The sequence below is a fragment of the Bacillus rossius genome, chromosome 2 (genome assembly GCF_032445375.1).
Source record: "Bacillus rossius redtenbacheri isolate Brsri chromosome 2, Brsri_v3, whole genome shotgun sequence".
Lineage (NCBI taxonomy): Eukaryota > Metazoa > Arthropoda > Insecta > Phasmatodea > Bacillidae > Bacillus > Bacillus rossius.
Window position 1 is genome coordinate 75,775,974 of NC_086331.1, and position 19,771 is coordinate 75,795,744.

Consider the following 19,771-nt stretch of genomic DNA (forward strand, 5'->3'; position numbering starts at 1 on the left):
CGCATTTTGGAAGCACCATCGAATAAGGAAGCACATTTTGGAAGCACCATCGAATAAGGAATCACACTTGGAAGCTCCATCGAATAAGGAAGCACACTTGGAAGCTCCATCAACAAAAAAAAAAGGCAAAAAGGAAGCACAAGTTACGAGATCTAAGTCTTAGTTAGAAATCAGAATACACGAAATAAAAACCTTAAATTTTAATAATTTAAATTATTTATTTCTTTACATTATACAAATGCAAGTAAAACATGCCATTATTGTATGTAGCCAGCTTTCCTCAGTTCCTTGAGTATGAAGGATATTTCTTTGATGCACAAATAGTTTCCTGCACAAAGCGAACCATGTAGAAGTCTTAGCCGGTCAACCAATATGTTTGGATCTTTCCATGATGTGTAATCATTCTCTTCTACCACCATCTTCCTTGCACCTTTATAATAAATATTATGATCTCTGGTGTCTTCCGTTTTACCACCAACCTCAGGGTAACTTTCATGTTTGAGACGGTGATCATCACAAGCTTGATCAGATTTATTTAATATATCACGACGTTTCCACCGTTTCGGTCTCAGGACACCTCCACATTCTTCGATCTTGGCAGCTTTAGGTGTTTCATCATAGTCTATGTCTTTGTCAACAGCCTCAGAGTCACTGTAACAATCACTGTAGAAGGAATCGTCTTCACCCAATTTACCGTAATAATTCGATGTTGATGATGTCGAAGTGTCTTCATCGTCTTCATGCTTCCTTTTTAGGAGTCCATCATTTTTACAAAGTAGGAAAGATCTACTTGAATTCGGCTGGAATATATTCTCACTTTTCACGTTAAGGATTCTTCCATTGTCTTCATTCTTCCGTAAATCATCAACCTCCTTCAATTTAAGTTCTTTGTCGAGATCGGAAGAGCCAAGAAGATTATTGTGATAATGCAGATCACTCTTCCTTAGGCTAGTAGATTCATCGTTGTCCTCTTGCTTGTACGCAGGCTTGGCGCTACAAGTTCTGCCATGCCTTTTTAGGCTCTCTCTCCGCGTAAACGACTTGCTACATCGAACACAACTTATCATATTGCGCAGAGGATTTTTAACACAGTCATTCTTCTCGTGTTGTCTTTTATTCTTTCTCAAGATAAACTCTTTACTGCAAAACTTACACCTATGTTCTTTCGATACAGCGTCAGATCCCAAATCGGAATTCATATTAGTTACTGAGACTAATGCCAGATACCAATTGAGTGTTTTAAATTAAATCCAATACTTAAATAGAAATTTTTTCATATTTCATCAGCGAGAATTAATATATCTCATGCAAAAGTACTTTATGCATGTAGTTCTGCTTTTCAACAACAGATGTCGCCACATGTTGCTTGCAGGTAAATAATATTTAGTTCTTTTATGCGGGATGCGGGATGCTCACTAACGATCGCAAAAGAAGGATGGCTTCGCTAGACTCAAAGGAAAAGGAAGTTCGTCTTGCATGTTGGTGCTCCACAGATGTCTCATGGTGTAATATTAATTTGACTGAGTAATGATATTTTTTTTAATTCCACCTGATAAAAATATTGCAAGTTTTGATTTAGTAGCAGAAATTATCGAATTAAATGTAACTCCAAATAAAATGACATGTCTCATTAGACAAAAAAAATCCATGCAGAGATAGATCTCTCACAAATAATCAGGAGCACTCGGTGAAAACCATCAGATGTATAGTCAGGAATAATCAGAAAAACTTGGAGAAAGCCATCAATATAATAACAAGAATAATCAGGAGCACTCGGAGAAAACCATCAGATGTCTAGTCAGGAATAATCAGAAGCACCCAGTGAAAACCATCAAAATATTGTCAAGAATAATCAGGAGCACACGGAGAAATCCATCAAAATATTGTCAAGAATAATCAGAAGCACGCGGAGAAATCCACCATAATACTGTCAAGAATAAACGGGAGCACACGGAGAAAACCGCCATAATATTGACAAGAATAATCGGAAGCACACGGAGAAAACCGCCACAAGTTTTCTTTGATATCATAAAATTTCAGGAAAAAATAATAATAAAAAATAAAAATAAATTAATAAAAAATTTTAAAAAATAAAATAAAAAATACATAAACAGATTCTGCTAGCTTGTGAACTTCTCATTGTTGAGCAAAGATATAGTTCTAGTACAAGCCAGAATTTTATGTATTTTTTATTTTATTTTTTTAAATTTTTTATTAATTTATTTTTATTTTTTATTATTATTTTTTCTTGAAATTTTATGATATCAAAGAAAACTTGTGGCGGTTTTCTCCGTGTGCTTCCGATTATTCTTGTCAATATTATGGCGGTTTTCTCCGTGTGCTCCCGTTTATTCTTGACAGTATTATGGTGGATTTCTCCGTGTGCTTCTGATTATTCTTGACAATATTTTGATGGATTTCTCCGTGTGCTCCTGATTATTCTTGACAATATTTTGATGGTTTTCACTGGGTGCTTCTGATTATTCCTGACTAGACATCTGATGGTTTTCTCCGAGTGCTCCTGATTATTCTTGTTATTATATTGATGGCTTTCTCCAAGTTTTTCTGATTATTCCTGACTATACATCTGATGGTTTTCACCGAGTGCTCCTGATTATTTGTGAGAGATCTATCTCTGCATGGATTTTTTTTGTCTAATGAGACATGTCATTTTATTTGGAGTTACATTTAATTCGATAATTTCTGCTACTAAATCAAAACTTGCAATATTTTTATCAGGTGGAATTAAAAAAAATATCATTACTCAGTCAAATTAATATTACACCATGAGACATCTGTGGAGCACCAACATGCAAGACGAACTTCCTTTTCCTTTGAGTCTAGCGAAGCCATCCTTCTTTTGCGATCGTTAGTGAGCATCCCGCATCCCGCATAAAAGAACTAAATATTATTTACCTGCAAGCAACATGTGGCGACATCTGTTGTTGAAAAGCAGAACTACATGCATAAAGTACTTTTGCATGAGATATATTAATTCTCGCTGATGAAATATGAAAAAATTTCTATTTAAGTATTGGATTTAATTTAAAACACTCAATTGGTATCTGGCATTAGTCTCAGTAACTAATATGAATTCCGATTTGGGATCTGACGCTGTATCGAAAGAACATAGGTGTAAGTTTTGCAGTAAAGAGTTTATCTTGAGAAAGAATAAAAGACAACACGAGAAGAATGACTGTGTTAAAAATCCTCTGCGCAATATGATAAGTTGTGTTCGATGTAGCAAGTCGTTTACGCGGAGAGAGAGCCTAAAAAGGCATGGCAGAACTTGTAGCGCCAAGCCTGCGTACAAGCAAGAGGACAACGATGAATCTACTAGCCTAAGGAAGAGTGATCTGCATTATCACAATAATCTTCTTGGCTCTTCCGATCTCGACAAAGAACTTAAATTGAAGGAGGTTGATGATTTACGGAAGAATGAAGACAATGGAAGAATCCTTAACGTGAAAAGTGAGAATATATTCCAGCCGAATTCAAGTAGATCTTTCCTACTTTGTAAAAATGATGGACTCCTAAAAAGGAAGAATGAAGACGATGAAGACACTTCGACATCATCAACATCGAATTATTACGGTAAATTGGGTGAAGACGATTCCTTCTACAGTGATTGTTACAGTGACTCTGAGGCTGTTGACAAAGACATAGACTATGATGAAACACCTAAAGCTGCCAAGATCGAAGAATGTGGAGGTGTCCTGAAACCGAAACGGTGGAAACGTCGTGATATATTAAATAAATCTGATCAAGCTTGTGATGATCACCGTCTCAAACATGAAAGTTACCCTGAGGTTGGTGGTAAAACGGAAGACACCAGAGATCATAATATTTATTATAAAGGTGCAAGGAAGATGGTGGTAGAAGAGAATGATTACACATCATGGAAAGATCCAAACATATTGGTTGACCGGCTAAGACTTCTACATGGTTCGCTTTGTGCAGGAAACTATTTGTGCATCAAAGAAATATCCTTCATACTCAAGGAACTGAGGAAAGCTGACTACATACAATAATGGCTTGTTTTACTTGCATTTGTATAATGTAAAGAAATAAATAATTTAAATTATAAAAATTTAAGGTTTTTATTTCGTGTATTCTGATTTCTAACTAAGACTTAGATCTCGTAACTTGTGCTTCCTTTTTGCCTTTTTTTTTTTGTTGATGGAGCTTCCAAGTGTGCTTCCTTATTCGATGGAGCTTCCAAGTGTGATTCCTTATTCGATGGTGCTTCCAAAATGTGCTTCCTTATTCGATGGTGCTTCCAAAATGCGCTGTCTTTATGATGGTGCATCCAAAATGCATTGCCTTTTCGTTGGCGGTGCTTCCAAATGTGCTGCCTTTTCGTTGTCGGTGCTTCCGAATGTGCTGCCTTTTCGTTGTCGGTGCTTCCAAATGTGCTGCCTTTTCGTTGTCGGTGCTTCCGAATGTGCTGCCTTTTCGTTGTCGGTGCTTCCAAATGTGCTGCCTTTTCGTTGTCGGTGCTTCCAAATGTGCTGCCTTTTCGTTGTCGGTGCTTCCGAATGTGCTGCCTTTTCGTTGTCGGTACTTCCAAATGTGCTGCCTTTTCGTTGTCGGTGCTTCCAAATGTGCTGCCTTTTCGTTGTCGGTGCTTCCGAATATGCTGCCTTTTCGTTGTCGGTGCTTCCAGAATGTGCTGCCTTTTCGTTGTCGGTGCTTCCAAATGTGCTGCCATTTTCGTTGTCGGTGCTTCCAAATGTGCTGCCATTTTCGTTGTCGGTGCTTCCAAATGTGCTGCCTTTTCGTTGTCGGTGCTTCCAAATGTGCTGCCTTTTCGTTGTCGGTGCTTCCAAATGTGCTGCCTTTTCGTAGTCGGTGCTTCCAAATGTGCTGCCTTTTCGTTGTCGGTGCTGCCAAATGTGCTGCCTTTTCGTTGTCGGTGCTTCCAAATGTGCTGCCTTTTCGTAGTCGGTGCTTCCAAATGTGCTGCCTTTTCGTAGTCGGTGCTTCTATTTTTAACGTTGTTTTGACTCTAGTATTATTATAGATGGTTCTTGATTTGACTAGCGTATTATTCCATACGGTGCATGTATATAAGCGAGTCCTAGACAGCAGGACGCTCAGTTTGTTACTGGCGACGGTGGTGTAGGGATCACCTAGTTTGTTTCTTCTGGTGCATAAGTCGTGTAATTGCCTGTTCTTGAGACTTCGATGGCATCTTTACCGACTTTAACGTCGTACTCGATGGAGGATGTATCATCGACTACGGGAACCATGACGTCAGCGCCGACGATGTTGGAGCAGATCCCGTTGGCAACGCCTCTGACAACACTGGAGGAGACTTCGATATGTGCTGTTCCACCATCAGCTGAAGTTTCATCAACATTGTATACTTCAATTAATGAAGAGCGTACTTCGCATCAGTGCAAATACTGTGGTGCATCATTTACTATCACCTCAAATGCTCGCAGACATGAAAGAAGCGGTTGTTCTAATAATGTTCAAAGAATACAATTTCAGTGCAATAAGTGCAATAAACTAATTTCACGTATCGATAGCTTACATCGTCATTATAAAAAATGCTCCGAGACGTATAATGAACATGGTTATTGATTTGACTCATGTGTTGTACCGGCTAATGAGACTATATAAGTGATTTGAACTTCAGTCCGTCTCTGGCTGCGGTGATGACCGGATCGGATAGACATTTAAAGTCATGTAAAAGGCTTAGTCCGTACAATAATAAGACTGTTTGAATCGAGGAATCCAAAAGGCTTTGTTAATTTGTCAGTGTTTTTTTTGTACTTGTAGTAGTGTATTGAATTTATGTAATAAAATTTTTTTAAAAGAACTTGTGGTGTTTTTATTTTCTCACACCCAGCACTTTTTTAGTATTTTTTTAAATTAAAGTTGTTTTGTATCGGCCAGGGATCGAACCAAGGACCTAAGTCGATCCAATCAATCATTATATGGATTACAAATTTATTTAATGAATTTTGAACATGGTTTATGGAAATTATTATTTTTTTACATAAAATTAAACATTATTGCATCGATCGCGGATCGAACCAAGGACTGGAGCGGATCGAATCGATATGTAAGTTAATGAGTGATTTTTTTTATGAATTTTGGATTTTTTCCCGCTTTTCTAGCTACATTATTACATGATTTCAAGATGGCGGCCGAATTTCAAGATGGCGGGGGCACCTCGGTAATAAATGATTACTGCACTGTAGCGGGTTAGAATAAAATTAACCAGATGGAAATGTACTCTATAATATGAGTACATGCGCAAGATGGTGTACTCCAGCAGGTGGTCGCTCCTGGTAGCATGTACTGAACATAAAATGACGGATCCATGATGGTCGACAAGGACAAAGTCAAATTTCAAGGACAAAGTCCAATTTCAAGGTCAAGGTCAAATTTCAAGGTCAAGGTCAAATTTCAAGGTCAAGGTCAAATTTCAAGGTCAATGTCAAATTTCAAGGTCAAGGTCAAATTTCAAGGTCAAGGTCAAATTTCAAGGTCAAGTTCAAAGTTCAAGGTCACAGTCAAAGTTCAAGGTCAAGGTCAAAGGTTTGGTAACCAGATAATTATACTACATGGTATCGACACACTCTAGCAGACGAAAACAAGATGGTGCTCTCCAGCGGATGAAGACAAGATGGCGGACATGATGTCATACCAGTTGATGATATATACCTTGTACTGGTGGTGGTAGATCAGTCTAGGTAGCTTTCATGGAGGAAGGATCGACAATTTACTCTCGCCGGGAATCGAACCGAGGACGTACAACGATATAATCAAACGGAATTCAAATACGTTAATTTTTTGATAAATTTTGGAATTTTTTTCATTAAAATCGGATAGTAAATAAAGATTTTCAAGATGGCGTCCAAATTTCAAGATGGCGGACATGACATCATACTAGGTGACGATATATATGCTTTGAAAAAGTGGTGGGAGTCAGTCTGCCTGCAACCACCATTGAGGAAGGATTGGTCGCCATTTTTATTTTTTTTGCACTCGTCGGGTTTGAACCGAGGACTCCAAACTCCGTGTACTAAAAGTATATTTTTTATAAGTATTTTATTAAAATTTTATTAAATGGATTTTTTAATAAATTTTAAAAAAAATTTCATTAAAATCGGATAATAAATAAAAAAGTTAAAGATGGCGGCCGTAATGGAAGTTGCAACGGTGACGTCATAATTCAAAATGGCGGATAACACAATGCCGGAATTTTCGAGAACACAATGACGTCATCCAAAATGGCGGATCCAAGATGGCGGATCCAAAATGGCTGCCGTGATCTACTTGTCCCGTTACGTTATGTCCCGTTTCGCTATGTCCCGTTACACTCCTCCAAGATGGCCGCCGTGACGTCACAATGTAAACAATCTTCAATCCTCAGCCAGAAGCCAGTCCTCGGCGCCCCTATTATATACTACTAATACTTAAAATACCTTTTTTTTCTGGCGTAGTCTGTGGGTCATGTGGTCGTTCTTTGCTGACTTTACTTTACACCCGTGTACTTCGCTGCTCTTGCCGTCTGTCTCTGTTAAGGCTCGAGCAGACATTTATTTTTCGCTTCTTCATTACAAAACTGCATCACGGTTTTTATTATTTCCCGCTCTCCGCTATGTATCACTTTACCGCGCCTCTGCGAGCTGCCACCTTCGCCTTCAATTTTCGGGTATACACTGAAGGGCGATGTTTTCCTAACAGCCACTACACGGCTCTCGGCTACGTGTCGCCTGCTTACCCCCTCTTCTTTCTCCCGTCCCTCTGTCCCCGCACCGCCGCGTTGAGAGACGATAAGATAACTGCCGGGCACAGTATATACCTTGGTATTGGTGGTGAGAGGTTAGTCTGCCTGCGCTACCGTGGAGGAAGAATTTTTATAGACGATTTTTTTATTGTTGGTCTTACCAGGTTCGAACTGAGGACTTCAGGGCGTAAGTGCGCTTTTTAAATATTATTTTATTATGTTTTAATTAATAAATTTTTTATTATAATTTTGAAATTTTTTCCATATTTATAGCATAAAAATTACAGTATTTCAAGATCGTGGCCGTAAAAAAAGTGCAACTTTCTATAATCTCATATGGCGGACGTAACATAATCTGTAGCGATGATGTTATAGTCCGCCAAGATGGCGAGCATTACAGTACATGCCAAATTTCTAGAATTAAAGATTGTGGTCGTAACGATATAAGTAACGGTTTTTTTAAGATTTTTTATTAAGAATGTGATTACTTAATTTTTTTATAAATTTAAAAAAAATTCATTAAAATCGGATAATAAATAAAGATTTTCAAGATGGCGGACACGACTTTATACTATCTGACTAAATATATACCTTGACATAAGTGGTGGGAGGTAGTCTGCCAGCGGCTTCCGTGGAGGAAGGTCCTGTTACCATCTTATTTTGACCTCGCCGGTTTCGAACCAAGGACTCCGAGCTCCATGACGTAAGTGTAAATTTTTTATATATTTTTTTAATTTTTATTATTTAATTCGATTGATTAATCTTTTATGATTTTTTTAATTTTTCTCGATTTTCTAACATAAAAATTACGGATTTTCTAGAAGGCGGCCGTAACGTAAATTGCAACGGTGATGTCATCTCCAAAATGGCGGAATGTGCGAGAAAACAAAATGGCGGTGATGACGTCATCCAAGATAGCGGATCCAAGATGGCCGCCAAGGTCAAGGTCAAAGGTCAAGGATAAGGTCAAAAGTCAAGGTCAATGCCACCCAAGATGGCCGCCGTGACATCACAATCCGAGATGGCGGTCGGCACCTCAGCACCTCACCCTGAACCCTGTCCCCAGATGAACTATTATATACTATTTATGAAATATAAAGAGATCCCTTTGATGTGCCACTGTGAAAAGGTGTACGAAAAGATCATAGAAAATAAGATAAGGTAGGATATAGCAGGAAAATGGTGTGGGGAGTAGCATTGGTTTAGAGGGGAGGTCTACCATATACCTTATTTTGGCCATACGACAACTGACGGAAATAAATTACTTATTGGAAAGGATCTAGTAATGGTATTCCTGGACCATGTGGATGAAGGAGAAGGCATATGACAGTGAAAAAGACAGTGTGTTTGGCAAGCTATCGAAGAAGCTCAGATGAAAAAAGAGTTAATAAGTAGAGTGAGGAGTATGTATAAGGGAAAAAATAAGCAATGTGAGAACAGAAAGAGGCATGATCAAAGTAGTTTAAACAAGCCAGCAGAGCAACGTAGGGTAGTGAATTGTTCCCACTGCTATTTATTATAGTGTTAGAAAGAATTATGAAGGGAGAGGGAAAGATGAAGGCCATGCTATTTGCTCATGATTTGATAGTGTGGGGAGAAAAGGAAGGTGAGGTGCAAGAGCAACTAATGGCATGGGGTGAGGAAGTGAGCAACTAATAAGAATTAGAATGAATTGATAGTCATCTTTTGGTAAAATCATGAAGTAAAAAAGTGTATTTAATTTGATGATGTTGAGTTCAAATAGGTAAAAACCTTAAATTATCTAGGAAGCATATTGGGGGAAGGGGGAAAAATCAAGGATAAAATTGTAAGGAGAGCACAACAATTTAATGCATTCTACAGGTGTGCAATAAATTTGGTATGGAAGAGGGGGGTGTCATTAAAATGCAAACAAGTGTTGTTTAATACCTTCTTTGTGCCCATACTCACTCATGGATCAGAGACTTGGACTGTAAATAAGAGGCTGGGAAGATCAGAGGAATAGGAATGAAGTCTATGAGGAGTATGTTGGCAGTAATGAAGCAAGACAGAATCAGGAATGAGATTTAGAAAGCCACAACAGGAGTAAAAGATTTGTGAGATAATTGAAAAAGCATGATTGAGATGGTAAGGCCATGTAAACAGAATAAGAAGAGAGAGTTTGCCAAGAAAAATGATGGAGTTTAAACACAAAGGAAAGATAAATAGGAGGTGGGAAGAGCTTATAGGTAAAGAAGTGCAGCAGAGAGGAGAATACTTGTAATATAGTAAAGAATGACGAATGGTGGATTGACCGTTGAAGATGGTGGCCTTTTCCTTTGCTGACCTGGCCTAATGCTGGAAGTAGTTGGTGATGATAATGACATGGTGAAAAACATATGTTGTATTGCAAAATCATGCTCTAAAATAATAATTTTAACTTATGCTTGTATATATATTATACCATAAAATATGCATATGCATATATTGTTCTTATTACTTTGGTATATTAAATTTAGTTTATCTAAATAAATTTTATGCATTTGCTTAGAATACCTATTAAGGTTATATGTGTATGCATATCTACAATACATTTATATACAGGCTAATCATTACGTAATAAATATTATGCATATGCATCCTATAAATATGTTATTGGCTTCATGTAATATTCTAAGAACATGATTTTGCAATACGACCGATGGTTTTCTTGTGTGCTTCTGGTTATTTGTAGCGAAAATTTAGTTTTTATTATCAGAGTAGTTCCGGTTATTCTTTGCAAGACTTCTAGATTTTCTAAGTGTGATTCTAGTTATTCTTGAAAACTTTAATCCTCTGCGTGATATTTTTATATCATACGTGAGATACATTGAGATAGAGGGCTGTTTTTTTTTTCAACCTCCGAAAGGCTATATAAAAAAAGGAAATTTACGTTACAAAGTAATTCTACCACCAAAAGTACAGTAGGGTCTTACTTATTTTAATACATAAAAGCCAAAACTATCGAGGCATTTGTCATATCGTAACACAAGCTTATCTATGCATGTTTCGAAGAAGTTAGCCGCCAGTGAATAGAGATAACAGGACAAGTGCCTTGATCTCCCGCTCCCTCACGACACCACTGTGAGGCGGGTGGACTAATCGCGCGGCGCACTGGCTCCCGCGTCAAGAATTATCGCAAGAATATGATAAATGAGGCACAATACTCCGCACAATTAGTCCACCCGCCTTACAGCGGTGTCGTGAGGGAGCGGGAGATCAAGGCACTTGTCCTGTTATCTCTATTCACTGGCGGCTAACTTCTTCGAAACATGAATAGATAAGCTTGTGTTACGATATGACAAATACCTAGATAGTTTTGGCTTTTATGTATTAAAATAAGTAAGACCCTACTGTACTTTTGGTGGTAGAATTACTATGTTACGTAAATTTCCTTTTTTTTTATATAGCCTTTCGGAGGTTGAAAAAAAAAACAGCCTTCGTATATCCATTTTATTTGTGAATTTCTATTACCAGATCAGAATTTTAAATATTTTAATCATGTGACACTCCAACAGCAAGTTTTATTGCTCAGTCAATAAATATGCTAAATAAACCTGAGTAGCAGTAACATTCAAGATAGTTCCGTTTCCCCTTAATGGTCTAGCAAAGCTTTCCTCTTGCGACCACGAGAGAGCATCTCTAAGCACATAAATCAGTGACTGTTTTGACAACATAAAAAATTACGAATGAATGTTTGACAGTTGTATTACTAGTCATGTTAATTTATGCTAAGTTCGATTCAGTTAGTTATTTTGATAGCCAGAACATTCTATGAGTAACTTCATAATGCGACATCTTTTGGAGAAAAGCAGAACTACTTTGAGCATGAATTTTTCAAGAATAAAAAAAATCTAGCTGATTGGTTATTGAAATTCCTCTTTAAGTGTCGGATATTTATAGAAAATGTGTATGCGAATCTTACCACAGTCACATAAGCTAATATGGATTCTGGATCGATGCCTGTAGCATTATCGAAAGGCCATGTGTATAGATACTGCAGAAAAAATTTACCTTGAAAAGGAATGCTAGACTTCATGAGAAGAATTATTGATTTAAAAGTCTACGAAGCAATATGTTCAGTTTTTATCGGTGTGGCAGGTTGTTTACGCAGAGTGAAAGCTTAAAAATACATGACAGGACTTTTAAAGCCATGCACACTTACAGGATAGAGGATAACGATGAAGCTTATATGCTAAAGAAGAGTGTGTAGAATGACGAAAATAATTTTCCTTTGTCCTGAATGTGATTATGTCCATAGTGCTCCTGATTCGACAAAAAAAATGAATTGAAGGACGTTTAAGGTAAAAGGAATACTAAAGACGATGGAAGTATCATTACCGTAAGAATAACTTACATTCAATCCGATTTCAAGTATATCCTCAAACCATTTTTAAAAATGTTGGCTATTTAGAAAGGATAAATACTTGAAGACAATGGAAAAGTTTTACATCAAATTTCTCGAGAACTTACAGTAATCTATAAAAAGATAATAATAATGGTTATGTCGTCGATGATGCTGATAACCACGATGATGATGACATTGGTGACATTCTGACTGGTGATAAAACAGAAAACAATAGAGATTTCCGAATACTAACAGAAAATGTGTAAAAATTATGTATGCAGCAGGAGAGACACATTACGTATCGTGGGATGATCACATTGTATTGGGTGACAAGCTTAGATCTTTGATTGCTTTTCTATGAGCCGGAAACTATTCTCATATGGAAAAAAAATCCTCTATACTTGAAGTCTTGAAAGAAGCGGGATACATTTAACAAAAATTGATTTTATTGGTTAAACAATATTTATAGATAATTTTAATACTTGTGGGGTCAGAAAAAAATATAAATAAGTATTCCAAAACTTGCATTCGCTATCTATTCCATCATAATTCTCATCCAAAATGTCAATTCATAGTCCAAATGTTCATCATTCTCGTTTAATGTGCGTCCTTTTCGTTGAATGTGTCCTCTTAATGTGCGTTTAAAAATACCTCCTTGTTGTTAAATATAGGTCCTTTTGATGAATATGCATTCAATTTTGCGTCCTTTCGATAATTTTTCGTCCAAATGTGCGTTCATTTGTTAAATGTGCATCCATTTTGATGAATGTGCATCCAATAGACGTGTTTCTCGTTTATTGTGCGTATTTTTTGTGAATGTGCGTCAAAATGTGGGTCCCAGTAGATGAATGTGCGTAATCAAGTCTGTAACCAGGACCGAAGATTTAATGGGCAAAAACCTCTTTGTGCTATAGAAAGCGTCAAGCATTGATGAGTAGCCTATGTTTACTAAAGAAAACTTTTTTCGAATGTGATAGGTAAAAATTTTTATTTTAAATTGATAAAAAATTAAATTAGTATCAGTAAAATAATATTAAATATCATTTTTTTTAAATTGTTTTAAATTTATTCCACGCATTATTCCAGATGATAAGAGTATAGAATTAAGGAACATATGGTGGGTTTCCAGTTAATGTGGCTTTGGTAATTTGTGGATAGCCTGGTTTGACTAGCCTGGTATTGTTCAGCGACCATTCTTGAGAACTCAATGGCATATATAGTCCATCTGTGGATATTCAGTGCAAAGTGCCATCAAAATATTCCACTGCCAATTTAAAACTGTAGAAAACTCTCCATTGTGTAAAAAATTCTGTGTAAAAATTTGTCGACCTGATAAACTCAAAATGCACGACCAAATATGTTATGGTACTAACTAAAAAGTGATTGCCTCCACAATGCCATGTGATTTTATGGCGTGGATATATAAATAGCTTGTCTGCAATGTGACTCTCATTTCACTTTTTATTGTGGAGGAATACGGATAGACTCTCATGGTGATTAGTTATTTTTCATAGTTAGTCCACCTTTAAGACTATCATCTCCGATAACTGCAATGACATCAACGACGAATACCTCGATGGCATCCATAACATCAGCAGTAAAAACTCCTTCGATCCAATCCGACCTAGCATCTACAACTTTATTGGTAAACGTGGCCTCCATATTAACAGCTGCAATCGCAGGGATCCTGATGGTAGCTGTAGAAACATCACGTACAGATGTAGTTACACTATGCGAGGATATCTCGATGTCTACAGTACCAGCAATGGCAACGGCATCGAGCTCCATATCTAACGAACCGTTAACTACCAAGTTGTGCTATAATCACGTACAATTTTTTACTGTTGCATTCTTTGCGATAAGGCTTTCGTTGATTGTAGTAATCGTAAGCTTTATTAATTCTCCTGGCTTAAAAACCCTACTCTGGTGCGGTAAAAGTGTGACAGATGTGGTAATCAAGTTTAACGCAAAGACGTTCTGAAAAGTAATGCTAAGACATGCAAAGGACAGGAACTGTAAGAATTTATGGTGATTTTGTGTATCTTTGTTTTCGTAGTAGATAAGAGTTAATGTATTAATAATTTTTTGTAATGTTTAGAGTTTTTATTTATTGAATATTTAGCCTAGCTTTAATGGTAAAATGTTTATCTGAGGTGATATTTCTTTTAAAAAACTTTGAGCTGAGATTACTTTCCTTTTTTTTGCATTGAACAAGGAACAAGCTGAGGACAGGTGTTGGAGAATTCAATCCATAAAATAATTTATAAGTTTATTAGTATATTTTTTTAAATTTTTCTCAAGTTTATTTAATAATTGTATATTTTAAGGTGGTGGCCAAGCGGGTGACAAAATGGTGTAAGCAACAATAGCTGACAATCTGGTGATTGACACTACTGCACTCTAGCAGATAAAAAATATATTTGCCGCTAGCATATTAAACGGACGACAAGAAAATTCATACCAGCAGCTCCAAGATGGCTGCCATGACGTCATACTGGTTGGCGTGATATATTTATTGGTATTAGTGGTGGGGTCTGCTAGAAGTCCCAAACGGGAAGGATGATTTTAAATTTTGCACTCACCAGGTTCGAATCGAGGACTCCAAGATCCATGCAATAAGTTATTTTTAATTTATATTTAATACTATATTTTTATTGGTTTTTTTCCATAAATTTTTGGATAGTAATTACTGAATTTCAAAATGGCAAACATACATTCATATTCCAAAATGGTGGAATTCAAAGTAGCGCAATGTTATATGATCCAAGATGGTGGAATTCAAATAAGCGCAATGTTCTATGATCCAAGATGGCGGAATCCAATATGGTGGAAAATTTTAAAAATCAAAATGGCGGCAGTAATGTAATACTTCATTATGGCAGAAAGCTCTAGAAAAAAAAGGTGGAATACAAAATTTCGGGAAGTTTTAGAAAATCAAATGATGGCTGTACCATAATAATCCAAGATGGCTTAATCCAGGATGGCAGCCGGGGCCACGAACATCCAAGATGGAGGTCGGGTCAGATTCAAAGGGCGAGGGCAAGGTCATCCAAAATGGTGGACTTCAATGTTCATGCCCTTCCGCATGAAATACTATTATTATTAACTACTTACAAAGCATGTAAATGTGTCAGCAGCAATGATACATTGTCTGAAATGCACGCAGATGTAAACACAGTAATTTCGACGAGGTATAGAACGCCTATAAACTGTTCCCAGAAACCTACAGACAGCTAAGATAGTAGATCCTTCTTGCAGCTTAATTATTTTGTACAAAAGGAGTCACAGGGTTTAGGTACTTTTGCTGGTACATATGGTGAGCTATCAGGCACATACAGCCAAGTGCATGTCAACGGATTACCCGTAAGTGAAAATTAAAATAGCCACTTTACTGCTGCATAACACACGTAAGCCCAGTGAACACCAACTGCCGTATCGCGTTTCAGGTGTAGCTGTCGGTAGTAGTCAACCAAATAATAGTTACATTAAATATGATTACCTTAACGAAGTGTTGCCTACTTCGAGACGTTGTATTACTGTCGCTAATACATTTGCGTGCTATATACAAATACACGTATCAACGGCGTTTGGTTTATTATTTAACAAATCTCAATAAAAAGGCGATATAATGGCCATAACATCGGAAGGTACAAACTTTCTTTTCAATAAAATGATAACATTTCCTTTTATTGGGAGGTATAAATAAAAGTATTTTGGTATTGTGGTGAATACTTCGTAGCATTAAATACAATTTACGAATTTGCAGATTATTTTTTTTAAGTTTGCAATATTGACTGACACTATAACTAAATATGACTTCCAAATGCAAATACCAGCCTGAGAAGTTGAACTAAATAGTAAGTGTCTTGCGTAAACTCTACTTCAATTTCCACAAGGAAAGACCTCTCTTAATATTTAGGTGAGTTTCCAAACAAAGTTCTTACAACTGTTTTTTTTTCTTTTTGTTACAGAAAAAGTTGTAGTTACATTTTAGGGTTTCTTTATATTTCCAAGTAAAGTTTAATTTTTTGTTATACAAAAATATACTTGATGGTAAACAATTTTTTTCTATTATATAATTTATGAATTTTTATTCAAAGTAAAGTATCACCAGTTTTTTTTTTGCCGAACTAATAAAATCTTTTTAGTTCATAAACAAATCAACGCTTTATGTTTTACTGTGTGAAAATGTTAAAAGTTATGTGTATTGCACTCACCATGGCATTTTCATCTATGGAGTCAAGACCCATTACAGTCACGTGAAAATGTACTACAGTAGGACTTCCATCTTTCTTCGGTGGCCTCATTTTGTCATATAGTTTTGGGTCCTCTGGAAGAATGTCATTGAAGGTGAGGCTTGTCGAAAACCTAAAAATATATATATATATTTAACGGAGCAAAATGGATGTTGGTAATTTCCAGCAAGGGTATTCATCTAGGCCAAAAACTTTTATCTTAAGATAAAAAAAGTATATTATAAGCAAGTTTAAGATAAAAATGATAAAGGTTTTGCCATATATAATAAAGATAACCTCTTGTATTAAATATGTAAGTAAATTAATGTTTTGTTTTACATGATTTGATGTAAACAAAATTATTTTTTAACAATGAATTTAAACTTTGTTCTCACTTATAATTTAAATGTCAATCATAACTTACCCCATATAAATATATTTGTTTTTTAACTGAAACAATACCACAGTAAAAATAAGTGTAATTCTAAACTGTGTTTGTGTTTTCTGACAGCAGTGTGATGCCTGTGTACGCCGATGATTATGACACTTAACGTAATGAACACAACGTCTATCCATAGACATCACTGCCATCTCATGTATGCTTCACAGCCGAAAATTTATGATAAAACATTTCAAAGTATCTTCTCTAACTACATACACAAACTTTTATGAGTAGCTTTGTAAATTACAGATAAGACAGTATTTTTATTTACATGAGTATCAACAAACGTTGTATGACTTTTTAAAATTTATATGTAAATAATTTTAAAAATTTGCCAAAAGTGGGTTTTTAAATAATTCCAAACTATAATTTAGGAACAATATTAACCTAGAGGCATAAACAACCCAACCCTCATAAACTATAATTCAATGAAATTGCGTGCTTAGCCTTCAATGTCCCGGGAGAGCGAAAGTCGCGCGCTCTTCATTTACAAACTGTGCGAGGGTAAAACCATTGACTCACATGATGGACGCAGCACTGTCCATCCTTCTTGATGTGTCCTATAGATTCCTGGAATCACACCAGGTAAATGCTGGCAATAGAGCAGGTTTGATCCCTTCCTAGATTTTACTGACTTGTATAGAGTTTGTTCGTCCCTAATGACTTCGTAAACACGTGGTAAAATAAATAAAAAAATTAAAAGCTTTCAAGTTACAAGAACAAAAATACTGTTGGTAGAAATTTGCAGATCCAGATTGTGCTCATTCGCATATCCTCTTCGGTACAAAATCGCACTGGACCGCAACTAGCTCTGAAGCCTCTCATATACTGAAATCTACAAAAAGCTACGGAAATTAAGCGGTATATATATAGACCGCCAGCTGCAACTGCGGCAACAAGTCATAATGCACTATGAGGATGAAGCGCTTCCACTGGAAAGGACTAAGGACCCGTGAGGCACTAATTGAACACGTAAATTAGCACGGGAGCCATTCCACTGAAAGCTACAATATGCTAGAAAGATGAATACTACAATTGGCAATGGCTAGCGGTAACTAACTACAGCGCGAAGCACGATTCAAATACATGGAGTAACATGTTCACTGGAAGGAAATATTTCGCATATTTTATTTAATTTTCATGATTCTAAACAAAACAAAAATATGAATCCCTTTTATTTCTGTCGACTTTAAGGCCCGATAGACGATACCAAAATAGACACTAAGAAACTTTTTCATATAGTTTTTGAAATAAAATATCTGTGAGAGCAGAAAGTGTTACAGTATAACATGAGAATTGTGTTTATGAAGTCTGGAATGAAGAATCGACATATATGAAGAAATTGGCATTTAAAAAAAACTTTATATTATTGTGCAATTCACTATATAATTTTAAAACCATGATAATAGATTCATCCAATATTTTCTTTTTTTTTTCCTTGTATCTAATCTGCCTAAAGACCTTTACACAATAAAAAAAAATTTAACACGTGACTTTATAATTATACTTTACGTTGGATGGAGCCATATTTTTAATGGAATGTCACACAAATAACAATTGTAAAAGGCAAGAACTTATTAGGTTATATAGGAATGGGTCTCCGAGAGCTGGAGCTGGAGTAAGGTGAGATGTGGGGTCAATGACAGACCTCCCTGACGTCATGGCGAACATATTGGATGAACTTCATCTTCAAAATTCCTCAAAATTCCTAGAAATTTCCCTATTTTGAGGGAAAATTTTCCGTTTTTAGGGAAAAGTTACCATTTTTCCCTCAAAAATCCCGAGAGGCAAATTTTCACCGAGAAAGGCAATATTCAACAGAGAGGGGCAATTTTTCACAAAGTCCTATCATAGGTCATCACCTTGACCTAGACCGCAAAATTTAAATTCTTTAATTTTTGACCAAAAATTACAAAAAAAAAATATAAAAAAATTTACTTCACATTTTTAGTTAATTAAACTTGTTGCAAGTAGTTCTGTTATTCAAAAACATATTTCGCCACATGTTGCGTAGAGGTAAATATTATTTTTCATTTGGGATGCAGGATGCTCACTCACGATCGCAAGAGAAAGAGGACTTCGCTAGACGTCAAGGAAAAGAAAATTGGTCTCGCATGTGAATTTCTCCTTTTTCAGCAAGGATAATATTCTAGCACAACCCGGAATTTATTTGTAATATATTTATTTATTTATAATTTTAATTTTTAATTTTTTTTTTATTCTATGATCTTGATTTAGGAAAACGTGCTTTAGTTTTCTTTGTGTGCTCTTGGGTATTTCTGTCAGTATTTTTTTTTGGTTTTCTCCAAGTGCTTCTGATTATTCTTGTCAATAGTTTGTTGGTTTTCTCTGTGTGCTTCTGATTAATGCTTTTAATTATTATTTGGTTTTCACAAAGTGCTTCTAGTCATTCCTGACGAGACTTGTGTTGGTTTCCTCTGTGTGCTTATGGTTATAACTGAGAAATCAATATCTGCAAGAAACAATTTTTACTTAATGAAACATGTTATTTTATACAGAGTTTAGTTTGATAAGTGAATTTCTCTTACTAAGTCAGCACTTACAATATTGTTATCATGTGGAAATCAAACAAAAAATATCTATCACTCAGTCAAATAATATGCCTTGAGACGGCTAAGAATCACTATCATGCCAGACGAACTTCCTTCTCCTTGATGTCTAGTGAAGCCCTCCTTCTTTTGCGATCGTGAGTGAGCAGCCTGCATTCCACATAAAAAAAAATATTATATACCTCCACGCAACATGTAGCGAAATCTGTTGCTGTAAAGCAGAACTATGTGCAACAAATTCTTTTGCATGAGATAAATTAACTCTCGCAACTTAATAGAGTCAAACACAGTTAGAGACATGTAGTCTCGTATAATCGTAGTCTTGTAACCCAGTAGTCTTGTAGCCGATTGAAGCCTTGTAGACTTGTATGTATGTATACTTGTGGTCTCGTAACCTCGAAGTCTTGTAGTGCTGTAGTGCTGTAGCCTCGC

The 19,771-nt window shown here is 36.1% G+C and overlaps 1 protein-coding gene across 2 annotated transcripts in view; it reads right to left on the bottom strand.

The window, feature by feature from the left end:
• LOC134529380 (glycine receptor subunit alpha-2) overlaps nucleotides 1-19,771 on the bottom strand; it is a 314,756-nt gene that overhangs the window by 227,836 nt on the left and 67,149 nt on the right. For both annotated transcript variants that reach the window (XM_063363379.1, XM_063363377.1), the window contains exon 4: nucleotides 16,310-16,460. In XM_063363379.1, coding sequence (XP_063219449.1) covers nucleotides 16,310-16,460 — 151 coding nt within the window. The remainder of the gene's footprint in view (nucleotides 1-16,309; nucleotides 16,461-19,771) is intronic.